This window comes from Balaenoptera acutorostrata, chromosome 3, assembly GCF_949987535.1.
Source record: "Balaenoptera acutorostrata chromosome 3, mBalAcu1.1, whole genome shotgun sequence".
Classification (NCBI taxonomy): domain Eukaryota; kingdom Metazoa; phylum Chordata; class Mammalia; order Artiodactyla; family Balaenopteridae; genus Balaenoptera; species Balaenoptera acutorostrata.
In genome coordinates, this window is record NC_080066.1 from 36,593,452 (window position 1) to 36,609,181 (window position 15,730).

At 42.0% G+C, this 15,730-nt stretch overlaps 1 protein-coding gene across 3 annotated transcripts in view; it reads left to right on the top strand.

Annotated features, from left to right (window-relative positions):
• The first annotated feature begins 2,330 nt into the window (after positions 1-2,330).
• The window catches only part of BTBD1 (BTB domain containing 1), a 43,714-nt gene continuing 30,314 nt past the window's right edge, over positions 2,331-15,730 (top strand). The window contains exons 1-2 of one of the 3 annotated variants that reach the window (XM_057543138.1): positions 2,331-2,860; positions 13,554-13,710. In XM_057543138.1, coding sequence (XP_057399121.1) covers positions 2,451-2,860; positions 13,554-13,710 — 567 coding nt within the window. In that variant the 5' untranslated portion in view covers positions 2,331-2,450. The remainder of the gene's footprint in view (positions 2,861-13,553; positions 13,711-15,730) is intronic. The other 2 variants (XM_057543137.1, XM_007194266.2) reach the window with 2 other exon arrangements.

A 15,730-nucleotide genomic window follows, 5' to 3' on the forward strand; every position in this document is an offset into this window, starting at 1 on the left:
CATCATTTTCTTGATTTTCTCCACATTTTCTTAAGTTATCTGAGCATCTTTAAGATAGTTGTTTTAAAGTCTGTCTAGTATATCTGCCATTAGGTCTTTTTCAGGAACAGTTTCTGCTGATTTATTTTTTTCCTTTGAATGGGTCAAACTTTTCTATTTCTTTGTATGCCTTGTGATTTTTTTTGTTGAACACTGGACATTTGAATCTAGTAATGTGGTAATTTTGCAAATCAGATTCTCCCTTTTCCCCAGCATTTGCTATTTTTTGCTATTTTTGTTGTTTTGATTACTGTAAAATCTGTCTCTTTGCCAAGGATCAGCCTGAGGTATAAACTTAAGGTCTTCTCAGGTCTTTTCTCAGCCTTTTGGGCATGTATGGTTACTTTCTAATTTTCCCCATGAATACGGTTGCTTTTTAATATACTAGTCTTTAATACCTGGCTCCCCAAAAGGTAAAAAGTGAAAATGAAGGATGGGGGTTGGGGGGGGGTGGGGGAGGGAAGGTGCTGGTCCTTTAAATCCCCAGGAAGTCACTTCAGCTAAAGCATCTTGCAACAATGGAGAGAGGTACTACGACAACAATAGCTGCCCCCTCTTTGTCTGTACATTTGTGTTCAGAAACAGAAATCAGAGCACAGATCCCCAATGTTTGGAGGATAGGTGACTTTTTGCCCTCCCTGGCTCCTACAAGCTGTTGACTGAAAAAAAAATGCACAACGTGAGAGTTGTGAGTTAAGTTTTATTTGGGGCAAAATGAGGACTATAGCCTGGGAGACAGCATTTCAGATAGCTCTGAGAAACTGCTCCAAAGAGTGGGGAGGTCAATATACATGTGATTTTGGTGAAGGGGGAGTACATGCAATCAAGCACATATTTTTTGCAGTTTTCTGCTAGTCTTGTGAAGGTTACTGATAGTCACAAGGAGCAGACATCACCGTAAAGGATTTTAGTGCTTTTCTAGATATGAGGAGATACAAGAATTGCAAGAATTGGACTCCTGAAAATATCTAACTATCCGAAGACCTGTTCTGCCAATTTTTCCCAGAGCACAGAGTGCCTCATTCCTGATCTCCACCCTGAACTCCTTTCAGGGGGTGTTGAAGGTCAGCAGCTGCAGTGGCTCATAATTTGATCCTTATAGAGGTAGATGGCAAGTGCCAATTTGTAGGTGACAAAGCTGTGTGCAAGCTGCTCCAGGAACACGTGTACTGCCATGCAGCTGGTTGTGAAGGATGGGTAGCTGCTACTGTGCAAAGAGCTGAAGTTGACCAAAATTAACAGCGATTTACTGTCCAAGTCTTCCCCTAGAAGTTACCAGCCTTCAACAGAGTCCAGAGTTCCAAAATAAGTACATCAGACAGATTCAGCTAGTGGAATTGTTATTTAGGTGGGGAGTCAGATTCCTGGTGCCTCCTACTCTGCCATCTTCCCAGATCCTCTATTTCACTTATTTTCATTGTTTTCATTTTGGTAAACAACTGCTTTTGGCTATGCTCTAGCCTTGAGCTCAACTTTTGTGTTCCACAAGTTTTGATAACAGTGTCTTCATTTTTTTTGCTATTAAATTATGACTTTATTGTCCCATACCAGATAATGCAGCCTATACTACTTGTATTATTTTTGCTTTGGTACCTTTGAGGGTTTTTTTGAGATTTAAAATACGGTTAATTTTTGGTAATGGGTTAAAATACATTTTAAAAAATGCCTGAGTCCACACAGATACCACAATTAGAGACAGAACAGGAAGAAGGAGGAAAGGGAAGGCTGTTAGATGCAGAGGGTCTCCAAGCTGTGCTCCGGGGATTACCACAGGAGCAGCGGCCCTCTGGAGCGGGGAGGGGAGGGGTCTACGTGGAATCAGGTCCAGTGACTTCCTGGGGATTTAAAGGACCAGCACCTTCCCTCCCCCACTGGGGGAGGGAGCTACGTGGAATCAGGTCGTCCCCTCCCACATGCTTTGCCGGCCATGCCCTCGGGCCCCCTCCACTTCCAGGCGTGCGACTCCTAGAAGGAGAGCCTAGGGACCTGTCCTAGATACACGTGGGGGGCGCTGCAGCTGGTGACGAGGGGCCTGAGGGAAGGGAGGGGCGAGAGCTTCGGGGCCCGCAGGTCTGAGGAGGCGCCCGCGCCGGGCCGCATGCAGCCCACCGAAGTCCCACCACCCGGAGCGCGGGGCTCGGGTGATCTCGGTGCGCCCAGGGCGGCCCAGACGCCGCAGGGGGGACCGTCCCCTCCAGCTCCGGCCTGGGCGGCCACACGCACCTCCACCTCCCGGCCCAGCGGGGACGCGCGCAGGGCAGCTCGGGGCGGGGCCGGCGGAGGCGCGCGGCCTCCGGAAGCGCCTCTCCCGGAAGGTAGGGAGGCGGTGCCGGCCTCGGGGGGCGGCCTCGGCGATGGCGGGTGGGCGGCGGGAGCGCTGTTTCTAGCCCCCAGAGCCGCGCCGCTGGAGGATGGCCTCGCTCGGACCGGCAGCTACGGGCGAGCAGGTCCCGGGGGCTGAGGCGGAGCCGGGCGCCGCGGGGCCGCCGCCGCCACCGCCGCCGCCGCCGTCCTCTCTGGGGCCCCTGCTCCCCCTGCAGCGGGAGCCGCTGTACAACTGGCAGGCGACCAAGGCGTCGCTGAAGGAGCGCTTCGCGTTCCTCTTCAACTCGGAGCTGCTGAGCGATGTGCGCTTCGTGCTGGGCAAGGGCCGCGGCGCCGCCGCCGCCGCTGGGGGTCCGCAGCGCATCCCCGCCCACCGCTTCGTGCTGGCTGCCGGCAGCGCCGTCTTCGACGCCATGTTCAACGGCGGCATGGCCACCACGTCGGCCGAGATCGAGCTGCCCGACGTGGAGCCCGCCGCCTTCCTGGCGCTGCTGAGGTGAGCGGCGGGCGCCGAGCCGGCCTCCCCAACCCCGCTGTGTCCCTGGGCAAGGCTCTCCTTACCCTCCCGGCCTCAGTTTCCTCCCGAGTCTGTGATGCTCGGGAAGGGCGAAACCGAAATCTGTCGGCCGGGACGGCTGCCCGCCGGCTGTGAGAGTAAATATTAGTGTCTAGGGCCAATTAGCGTGCGTTTTCACGTTCCAGTAGCGGGTTGTTGCCCACGCTTGGGAATTAGAGAAGTGGTGAGGACAAAGTATGGGTCAGGTTGTCCTGATTGCCCATTTGCGACGTTTTAGGTTTTTGTTGGGGGAGAGGGATACTTGGGAAGTCTTGTAGACGAGATGACCTTTACAATTTTTTTTAATTTAATTTTACTTTTATTTTATTTTATTTTTATGGCCTTACGCCTTTTTCATTCGTGTTAGTTGTCATGATCCAGGACAGTGAATATCAAAACAAGTAAGTTTGGCGTTAGCTACCTTTTGTTCCTGCAGACAAGGTTATGTTTGCTTAAAAACGAATCTCCCTTTCGATGTTAAGAGTTTGCTTTTTGATTATTTGAGGATAGAAGATTGACTTCTGATTAATTTTATTTAATGGAAGAGAGCTAATAGTTTGGCATTATTAGTTTTATTCACGAAAGGCCATTTAGGAAGGTATAGGTATTGTTTTCTACAATTTTACAAATGGGACTGCGGCCCAGAGAAGTCAAGTAACTTGAAGAGGTAACAGAGCCAAGTGTGTTTCAATATACCAAGATGGTTTTAGCTGCCTGAGTAGAATGTATCATTAAAATAGCAGTCTTGGGTGGTACTGAGACAAAAACAGGTAGGTCAGTGGAACAGATAAATACTCCACAAAGGCTCACAGCTCTCAGGAAGATCAAGGAAATTGAATACAAAGTTAACACAACACAGGTAGAAAAGAAATACTAAAATCCCATTAATAAGTGGATAAAGACAGGATAGATAGGGAAAGAAAAAATAATAATTAACAATGAATGTTTAACTTCGATAGTAATTAAAGAAGTGCAAATTAAAAAGTGTAGTACTTTTCCTCTTCTATTAAACCCTCCAGTTTTTTTTTTAAGATAACATCTGGGGAGCCCTCTCTGACAGAGGTGGTGGTAAAACAGTCTGGCACTGTAGATTGTTTCCCCCACAGGTAGGAAGTATTCAAGTACTGAAAATGTTCCCCACAAAAATATTTAAGGCAGGATTATTTATAGTAGTGAGGAGGTAGTCAAGCAGAGAGAATGGTTAGATAAATGGTGATAGGTGCATTTGATGGAATGTAGTGCAGCAACTAAGTATGATATTCATGAAGACTAGGTAATAATATTAATGTGGAAAATGTATATAATTAGCATTTGAAACTGTGCTCACTATGATTAAAAACTGGGAAAAGAAACAGCAAATGTATACTTAGAGAAAAGGAGAGAAGGAACTATACCAAAATGCTAACCAAAGTTGTGTTGGAATGGTAAGATGATGTTGACTTTCTTTTTCTCTTTGTTTCTCATACTTTTTATAATTTAGTTCAATTACATTTATAAAGGGGGAAAAACAACTCAAAAGCTAGGGTCTAGCTCATTTTGGTTTTTGGTTTGAAGTCAGCCAGGAGGATTGGTTATAGCTCATTTAGATTTTCTAAACTAGAAGTATTCTTTAATGAGCTGTTGGTCCACCTGCATTGTAATCACCTGGAGTACTTGTTAAATTTGTAGGTCTCTTCCTCCCTCCTTACAATATTGTAATGTTTGGAGGTGGGACCTTGAGAGCATATTTAATACTCTCCCTAAATACTGATACGTGAGAGCCACTGATCTAAAAATATTGTTGGGTAGCTTTTTCCTTTAAAAAATATTGAGATTGCTAGGATAAGAATGTAGAGGGAAAATGCTGATTTCATATTTTCACTGAAGCTGTTGATGAGTCAATCCTTTCCCATCAATAGAAAATAAGTGAATTAATCTGAGTCCTTGAAATTTTCCTGTTTTCAGCGTAGTCGTGGTATTTGTCCTTCAGGTTCTAGTCATTGTTCTATTCTGAAAGTGATTTTTAAACTTAGGTTATTGGCTGGTTGTGAAGCATAGGTGCTGTACTTACCTATTATTGTGTGACAAAAAGATGTCTCACAGTACTTGCTGAGGTGGAAAAGCAGGTTAGCTTGGGCATACTTTTATGTTTACAACTTGAATTAGTTAATATTACTTAAAGGCTTTTGAACTTGAGTTTGAAGCACTTTAAGAAACTGCTCACTTTGATCTGCCAGACCTTTAAGTGATTTTCTTTAGTTGCTCATTTGAGAAATACTGCCTCCCTTGTTATGGACTTCGTCTTCTTTCTCTATTATATCCACATATCCAGTCCTGTTTGTTCCACCTATTTAGCAATCTCTTGAATCTTCTCTTTATCCCAAGCACCTTTACCATAGCTGAGACACCTGCTGTAAAAATCTCCTCTTTTATTTCCCCACATGTACCCCTTATCCCTTCCGATCATTCTTTGTACAATAGCTGAGGTAACTTTATAATAATACAGACCTTATTATATTCTTTTCCTAGTTTAAACCCTCCCAGTGACTCCTGATTGTTCTTAAAATAAATCCGAATCCTTAATGTGGTCTCTAAGGCCCTATCTGGTCTGAGACCTGTCTAGAAAAAAGAAAAAAGAAATACTGCCTCCCTGTGCCAGTCACTGTTTTAGATATTGGATACAGCAGTGAACAAGAAAAAGTCCCTGCCCTCGTGGAGCTTATAATCCAGTAGGGAGAAACAAAGATATAATGTCAAGTACTGGTAAGTATTTTAAGGAAAAATGATCAAGTCATGAGGGAAGGAGCATTCTAAGCAAGGAAAAACATGTTTAAGGCCCCAAATTTCTCCTGTTAGAGGAATTGCAAGAGTAAACCAGTGTGATTTGAGCAGATAAATACAGGGGAAAGTGGTAGAAGATGAGGTCAAAAAGATAGGCTGGCCAGGATCATGCAGGGCTGTAGAGCCTGTGGAAGGACTTGGATTCCCTCTGGTGTATGGTGGGAAGCATTTGAACAGGGGAGCGATATGATCTGGTTTACATTTTTAAAAAACTCATTCTGGCAGTTGTTTGGAGATTAGACTGTGGAAGGAGTAAAATGAGTAGCAGGGAACGAATAAAAGAGGCTTTTGCAGTAGTTCAGGCAAGAGCTGATGGTGGGTTATATATACCAGGGTGGTAGTGATGGACATGATGAGAAGTAGTCAGAATCTGGATATATTTTGAAGGTAGAACCAAGAAGATTTACCAGACATCCAAGGAGGGATATAAGAGCAGCCAGTTAGAAATACGAACCTGGAGTTTAGGGAAGAGCTTCTTGCTGAATGTAAATTTGAAAGTTAAGAGTAAATGGTATTTAAACCATGAGGCCAGATGAGATTACCTAGGGAAGGAATGTGTAATAGACTGTGAAGAGAAGGAGGTACAGGGATGAGCTCTGGGACCCTCCAGCAGGTAGAGATGTAGCAGAGGAGGAGGAGCATAGGATGAGACTGAGACACAGCTGTCAGTGGAATTAGAAGGGAAAGCAAGGAGCCCACTTGGTGTCCTGAAAGTCATGTTAAAGAAAGTGCTCCAATAAAGAGGGAATTGTTGACTATGTCAAATGCCGCTGAGAGTTGGGTAAAATGAGAACATTGAATTGATTATTGGTTTTGACAAAATGGAGGCTATTGATAGCCCTGGCAAGAGTGATTTCAACAAAAGGATTAGAGTAGATTGGGGAGAAAATATGAAGTGAGGAGCTGGAGACCACTAGTATAAATAATCCTCTCAGGGAGTTTTGTTGCCAAGAGGAACAGAGAAATGGAGCGGTGGCTGGAAGGAGACATGGGTTCCTCAGGTGACAACTATTCCTCAGGTTCTGTCTTCAGCTGTCTTCTTCCTTTCTCCCATTAACCCATGGCACTACATACTCCCCCAGCTATATTGCCAAACTTGTACTCAGCCCGAACCCAATTTCCAGCTGGACAATCACAAACGAATGTCTAGTACCCATACAGATGAACATGTCAACCGTAAAAATATCTAACACTTAATGAGTGCTTGCCACGTTCCGCTTACCGTTTGTTCCTAAGCACCTTGTGGGAACTCAAATTCCAGAACAGTCTTTGAGGCAGGCACGCTTATTAGGCCCTGTCTCAGTCAGCTTTTGCCACAGTAATGCTATAAAGCACCCCAAAACTCAGGGGCTTAAAAAAAAACAATCATTTATTCTTCCTTTGAATATTCTTGTTCTGTGGGTCAGTTGGGGATTGACTCAGGTGGGCTTGGCTCCAAGCTGTAGTTTGGTTCCAGTCTGTTCCATGTGTTTCTTATCCTGTTTGGACCAGTCTTGAAGATTCAGCCCCCTTCTCTTAATTTTTTCCAGCATTGCTTCAGACAGACCACTGCCTTTAGACTTAGCTCTCTCCATTCTTCACACTGTTAACAAAGTTATTTCTCTCACATCCAGACATTATCACGATTCCCCTGAATCTCTTAATGTCTTCTTTTTGCATACAGGATGCAGTTTAAACATTTCAGCAGGTATACAAGACCTTTATGATTTGATATCTATTCCCCTTCCTCTCCATCTGCTCAGTGCCCCGACTCTACTGATGGCCTTTCCCTTATTTTAGTACTTGCCTTCTAAAGCCTCCTTGCCTTTGTACTTAGTCTTTCTGCCTAAAAGATTTCCACACTTAATTACCACCCTTCAGATATGCTTCAGGCTTTATCTCCTCTATAAAACATCATTAATTTTGCACTCTGCCTCATCTAATCTCTTGTAGCAAGTTTTGTATCTATTGCTGTACAACAAACCGCTCCAACACTTAGCAGCGTAAACATGGTTTTATTATCTTTCAGGGTTCTGTGGGAGGTTCTTATAGCATATTCTTCAGGTCTCCCATGCAGTCATAGTCTGATAGCAGTTGGGGCTGGAGTCATCTGGAGGTTTGATTCAGACTGAGTTGGCTGAACCTTTTTCTCTCTTTCTCCATGTCTTCTCCAGCTGATCTTTCCAGCAGGGTAGCTTGACTTCTTGGATAACAGCAGCCCATGGCTCCAGAAAGCACAAAAGTAGGAGCTGCCAGGCATCCTCAAAGTTTAGGTCCCAGACTGGCATAGTGTTAACTTCTGCCACATTCTGTTAGTTAACGAGAGGCAAACAGGATTAGCCCAGACTCCTTATGGGACGGATCTATATAAGGGTATGGATAGTAGGAGGTGTGATTTACTGGTGCCATCTTTAGAGATTAGTTATCAAACCATGCCTAATGCATAATTCTGTTATAATTACGACATTACTTTTTAATCATTTTATTACCATACCATAAGCTTTTTTTTTTTTTTTTTTTTTTTTTTTTTTTTTTTTTAAATGGAACTGATATGTTTTTTTTTTTTATATTTATTTATTTTTTTATTTTTGGCTGTGTTGGGTCTTCAGTTCGTGCGAGGGCTTTCTCTGGTTACGGCAAGTGGGGGCCACTCTTCATCGCGGTACGGGGACCGCTCTTCATCGCGGTGCGCGGGCCTTTCACTATCGCGGCCCCTCCCGTTGCGGGGCACAGGCTCCAGACGCGCAGGCTCAGCAGCTGTGGCTCACGGGCCTAGCCGCTCCGCGGCATGTGGGATCTTCCCAGACCAGGGCTCGAACCCGCGTCCCCTGCATTAGCAGGCAGACTCTCAACCACTGCGCCACCAGGGAAGCCCCCATAAGCTTTTTATGGGCAGAGCTATCTCTCCCATATTTGTATTTCTAGGACCTGTCTTAGTGTCTTGTTATTATATAGTCCCTCAATAAATGTTTTTGAGTAAAATGAAAGAATCAGTAGTGATACACAGTTTCTTGTACATGATCTTGTGATTTTTCTAATTTAAAATGAAGTTTTTGCCTTAGTCTTTTAATTTTTAAATTAGATTAAATGTAACCTAAGTTTTATCTTTTGGAAAGCCATTCATCTTCGGGGAGAAATCAGAAATAGTTTGATGACCTGTAATTATTCCTCTGTGCTCTTGTCCTTAGAGGTAGTGTATCAGAGCTGAAATGTTCACTTTAAAATACAAAGTATTGTGCTAATATTATGTTTAATTTTTAATTATATTTTGTAAACACTGGCTTACATAGTTTTTATATTATAGCAGTTTTAATAATTAAATAGAATGTAGAGAAAACATGTATGTATTGGTAAAATATGAACCAAGATGATTCTTGGATTTTCAAGTAGCCTTTTTTCTTATTAGAAATGAAAATGGTTTCCCTACCAGTGTTAGCTAGAAACCTGTACTGAATTGTCTAGTCGGCTAACATGTATTCATTAAAGCTTAGCCAGGTGCCCACACTGTGTCCGATGCTGTAGGAAAGATATAGGGAAAAAATATAAGAAACACAGAGTTCCCTTTCTTATTGTTTATAGTCTAGTATTTATTTATAACTTGCATTGCTCCAAAAAGAATTTAAAATGTCTTACATGAAACACAAGGATAAGAAATAAAAGAGAGCCAAGATGAAGCCAATACAAAAATGCATGCTATAGGTACTCTACAAACTTAATTTTGATAATTTTAGCAACTATTACAAAAAGAAACCTGGCTAGTCAGTTACAATTCATAGTGTTTGTAGATTAAAAACAAACCAACTGCTTAGGAGATGCACAACTCTGTCTGACAATAAGATCAGTTAAAAAAAAAATTCCTGATGCAGTCCCCTCATAAAGAAGGCATTACTGGGACTTCCCTGGTGGTGCAGTGGTTAAGAATCCGCCTGCCAATGCAGGGGACACGGGTTCGAGCCCTGGTACAGGAAGATCCCACATGCCGTGGAGCAACCAAGCCCGTGTGCCACAACTACTGAGCCTGCGCTCTGGAGCCCGCGAGCAACAACTACTGAGCCCGTGCGCCCTAGAGCCCATGCTCTGCAATGAGAAGCCCACGCACCACAACGAAGAGTAGCCCCCGCTCGATGCAACTAGAGAAAAGCCTGCGCGCAGCAACAAAGACCCAACGCAGCCCAAAAACATAAATAAATGAAGGCATTACTGACATGAGTAGTATCCTCAATCTGTCTTTAGATATAAATGTAGATGTTTCTTAAATATATTCGAGCCAAAGGTATATTACTGAGGTATAATTTCATAAAAGCAATTTGAATGGGGTTTTGGACCATATAGAATAGTCTAAAAACACAATTCTTTGGTTCCTGGAATGTTCTTCCTACCGTCTTTTCATCTTTTAGATCTCAGGTAGAAATTCTTGTAGGAAGCTTTTCCAGATCTCCCTGTCGCCCACTTACAGATTCTTAAAGAACCATGTACTTCAACTTTGTGGATCTGGTTTCCTTAAGTTTGAATCTACTCAAACAAATGGTAATAAAGGCCCCACATTTCAGCTCTATATTTTATAACTCTAGTAATTTTTGCTTGAAAAAAAATTAAGACAGATGTAAAGACTTCTTCCTATCTTGCCCTTAAAACAAAAACTTCCCAGGTTTCTAGTTTAGGAAGGGAACTGAGCATGATGTTAGCCTTCTCTCTGCCCCAGTTAAACTGTAAAGAAATACAAAAGAAAATAAATCCATTACAGTGAAGACAAAAAAAGGAGAGAGATTGGAAGCCAATGTAGAAAAGGAACAAGGCAGTTGGAAGTGTGTTGATGATGAAATGGAGTGGCCAAGTCTGGAGCCCAGAATCCAGAGCACGAGGAACTACAGTGGTGGTGGGAGCTGCCTTTCCTGGCTGAGCCCCAGCACGGCTCTTGGTGGAGAGTTGGTAGTGCAGAGGGTGAAAATGAGAAGGTAGGGTTAAAACATAGGCATTAATTTAAAGCCTGTTTATAGGCCATCCCCTCAAACCCCCTCTTGTATGCTAACTCCCGGTGACATCTGACAGGCTCCTCTTTAAATAAACTAGACAAACCACCTGGGGAGAACTAGGGTGCTGATTTGGTTTAGGGACTCCAGGGTAATGGCATGGGGGGGGGCAGTTGGTCTCTCTAACCTAAAGGCTGCTTTCCCACTCTAATGCAAGGTGCCAGTCAGCAAGCCTCCCACATGCACAGCTCCCAGCCACCCTTTACATTTTGGAGAAGGTTTTAGCTGGAAAGCACTCCTATACTTACACAGCAGCAAAGAAAACTTACCAGCTACCAGGATATTCAACTGGAGATAATCATTAATCTTTTGACATATAAGGAAAATCAGAATATGAATGATAAAGACCAATAACAGCTGATCCTCAAGGAAATAGGTAATTCAGGGAACAGAAAGGAACTTTTAAAACTTGGAGACTTGAGAACATTTTTGCATCCATAAAAAGGAGACATAGTGCTGTGGAGTAAAAAAAAAAAAAAAGGAACGCTCAAGAAAGAAGCAAGAATTCTTAGAAATTTAAACATGTGATTGCTGGGGAGAAAAATAGAAGGGCTAGAAGACTGGCAAGGAAACCTTCTGAAATGCAGAGGAAAATAGCAGAGAGAAACGAAGCAATATAAAAATAAACAGCTAACATTTACTGAGGCTAAGTATTTGTCAGGCATTATTCAAAACACTTTGTGTATTTTAACTGATATTAATCCTCACCAGAACATTATGAAGTAGATACTGTTATCCACATCTCTTTTCAGAGAGGAACACAATGATAACTCGTTTAAAGTCACATAGCTATCAGGTGATGGAATAGGCTCAAACCCAAGCCATCTCTCCCTGAGTCCAGGCAAATTAAAACAGCCCTCACCTGACGGGCCTGATAGTCTAGCACTAAGAGCAGCCAGAGGCCCAGAAATGGCGTGTTACGGTAGACAGCTCTTGCATTTCCTCAGCCTCTGTTTCCCCATCTTTAAAATGCAGGTAGCAGCACCTACCCTCCTTGTGGGAGGATTAAATGAATTGGCATCTGTCAGATGGTAGCGATGCAGCAAATGTTCATTTTCTCTCTCTCCTTTTTATTCATTCCCCTACCCCTGACTATAAGGGACTAAGTGGTTTTTTCATTCCCTGTACTCATCACCAAGTGGCACGTGACGTTAAATGAGTATTATGAGGGTGATACAGATGGCTGACTTGAAAGGTTTTTGAAAAAATGTTTGAAAACAATGTAATCTTGAAAACCAGCAACCTTCACTTGAACCTGAGACATAGGGAAGTATGAGAATGCACAGCCTCCATGGAGGTAGTTGTAAGGATAATGATATTATTAGAGGAATGCCAGCATTTGGTTAGGGTGGGATGTTAGGGGGATATAACAGGCTAGAATTTCATCTTGGGCGGTGAGTCTGCCCACCAGAATAAAAGAAGAAATTGAAAAGCAGTGGATAGGGACATGAAATAGAACTTCCTTTCCTCACTTTACTGTATAGAGTGTTCTGAAAGATGTTAATGGGTTTTCCTTTTTTTTTAAAAAAATATATTTATTTATTTATTTTTTGCTGCGTTGGATCTTCATTGCTGCGTGCGGGCTTTTTCTTGTTGCGGCGAGCAGGGGCTACTCTTCGTTGCGGTGTACAGGCTTCTCATTGCAGTGGCTTCTCTTGTTGCGGAGCACAGGCTCTAGGCTCGCGGGCTTCAGTAGTTGTGGCACGCAGGCTCAGTAGTTGTGGCACACGGACTTAGTTGCTACGTGGCATGTGGGAATCTCCTGGACCAGGGCTCGAACCTGTGTCCCCTGCATTGGCAGGTGGATTCTTAACCACTGCTCCACCAGGGAAGCCCCCTAATGGGTTTTCTTAAACTCCTATTTTACGACTTGGGTCCTGGGAATATAAGTGTAATAAGTGTTCTTTCTAAGTCTTTAGTATTGCTAAAATGAAATACTTGTTCTTAATGCCTTATTTCTCCAGCACCCTCAGCTATCCTGAGTGTAGCTGAGAACTGGGCAGTAAGCACAAAGGTCTCTGAGGAACCACAAAGGAGCCCTGAAGTGGATATGCAGAAGCTTCAGTATAGTTCAGCAAGAACTGCCCAGGCCTTCTCTGAGAATCTTATGCTTTATCTGCACTTCTAGGAATCTGATTTATCTAGTGACCTAGCAGTTAGAAGCAGCCAACCGGGGTGGGGGAAGTGTGGGGGAGGAGGTATTGGTTTGATAGTATTTTGAAAGAAAGTTGGATCTAAATACTCAAAAGCACATAGCAATATGGGGTCATTTAATATACTATTAAACTGTTTTATTCCTCCAAAGCCCCAGTACTCTAGTCTTTGGTCATAATGCTAATTCTGGGATAACAAAGAAAGGTTAAAAGATGCCCAGAATAAGAAGACACCATTATCAGGAAATAAATGGATGTTTGACATTTAGAGATGTGAACTTAAGCCATCTGTAGATTTGCTTACAGGAACATCCTTTGATGAAGGAGACATAAATGAACCACTCATCCTAAGCTGCTATAGGTGCTAAAAGACCTCTAAAAATTTGACTTGGAGACATGAAGATCCCATGATCTTCACTTAACTTTAGTCTCCTCTATAAAGGGACACTGCCTACCTCTCAGGATTGAGTCAGAATAAAATGAGGTGATGTGTGTGCAAATGCCCTGTAGCCCTGGAAAGTTTGATGTACTTTTCAAGTTATTTTGCACTTTGCTCATTATCTTTTAAAATATTCCTCAGAGGTTTAACTCTGATGGATTGCTTATCTAAAACCCTACTGACCATCTCTGCAATTTCCACTTGTTTCCTAGATTTCTGTATTCAGATGAAGTTCAAATTGGCCCAGAAACAGTTATGACCACTCTTTATACTGCTAAGAAATATGCAGTCCCAGCCTTGGAAGCACATTGTGTGGAATTTCTCACCAAACATCTGAGGGCAGATAATGCCTTTATGTTACTTACTCAGGTAAGTAAATGTAGCTAAGGTATGTATCATTTAGCTTTAAAAATTGGGTACAACTATATATGAATATTTACTGTTTCCTGGAGAATTAGTCCTAGATTATTATTTTAAAGCATATAAAATCTTCTGGTATCATTCAGGGAAATACATCAGAGTCATATAATTTTAGAATAGAAAAGCAAATTAGAGTTATAGGTAAAGAAACTGAAGCCTTATATAAATAGGGCATTATGACTCAAAGTTATATAACTGTTTAGGATAGGAGTTGAGGTTAGTATCCAGCATTGTTCCTGCTATGATTGAGAGTATGATAGCATGAAGCTTTCTGGACATTTTTGTTCTTGATTTGTGTTGCGTCTGAAATTAAGATTGAATATTTCAAGTCCAGAAAAGTTGTAAGATTTACTGTCTTCTATCTTTAAGCTTGCTGACCCACTTCTGGAGGAGTTAGAATTTAAGAATATCCTTACTTTGACATTTAAAAAAGTTTTCACTGAGTATACTATACATGCAGAAAAGTACACATATCATAAGTGTACAGTCTGATGAATGTTTATAAACTGAACACATCTATGGAACCATTAACCAGTCTTTAACTTATACTATTTAGCATCTGTTAAATGCCTGTAATCTGAGCTCCATACATGAGATATAAATAAATTGTTGTTGTTCTTTTTAGACAGTGTTATGATGCCCTTTTACAAATTTGTTTTCAAAATCCTAAACTAGTCTATATAACCCTGTGCTAGGGGTTGAATTGTGTTCCCCAGAATTCATGTGTTGAAATTTTAATCCCCAGTACCTCAGAATAAGACCTTTTGGGGAGATAGGGTCTTTACAGAGTTAAGCAAGTTAAAATGAGGGGCGGGGGGGGAAGTCTAAGCTGATAATATATAATCCTACTGAATATTAGTAATGGAAATAATCATGGCTATTCCTTAGCTTAACCCTCTCATTTTCCAAATGAAAAATCTAAAACCTGGCTAGTTAACTACCTGCCCAAAGTCTCACAATAGGCTAGGTGGGGCCAGAGCCCAGAGCTCAAGTTTCCCAGTTCTACATCCATTTTGTCACACCAAAAATGACTGATGGCATTTTTTTTTTAATCTTTGGCCATTAAGTATTTATAGTTATAGAAGAAAGAACATGCTGGTGTCACCTCTTCTTAGACATAATCACAGAACTCCATGTCTGTATATATTGTATGCCAGACACTAAGCTAGTCCCTTTGTATATATTATCACATTTACTCCTCATTACAGCTGTGCTGTTGTTTATTATTATTATCCCCATTTCAAAGATGAAGAAATGGAAGCGTAAAGAGGTAAATATCTTATATAACATGAGACAGCAAGTGGTAAAAGTGAGGTCTCAACCTTAAACCAGTAAGGTACGGTGATATCGATGATAATAATAGCAAAATGTATTGAGTGAGTATTGTGTGCCAGGTACCATTCTGAATACTTCATATGCATTAATTCATTTAATCTTCACAATAACTTTAGGAGATGTAGCTATTCTAGGTGAAGATTTTCTTATCATCCCCATTTTATAGACAAGGAAATTGAAGCACAGGGAGGTGAAATAACTTGACCAAGATTATATAACTAATAAGTGATGTCTCCCTGCATTTTTTTCCTCTTTTGAATTTGTGATGAAAATCTAATAAAGAAGTTGATAGTCATAAGATTCTTTATTGTGTAAAGAATTTTGTTGTGTGTAGAGAGGGTCACTTAACTACTCTTCTTTTTTAAATTCAGTCATAAAATTTAGAAACCAATAGGACTTCCCTGGCGGTCCAATGGTTAAGACTCTGCACTTCCACTCCAGGGGGCACGGGTTCATACCTGTTCGGGGAACAAAGATCCCGTATGCTGCGCGGTATGGCCAAAAGAAAAAAAAAAATTTAGAAACCAGTAAATTAAACTTTGACAATTAAAATACGCTTTCTAGTTCAGGAGGCCAAGGTGGGGCCTGAGAGTCTGCATTTCTAACAGACTTTCAGATGATGCTGGTGCTTCTG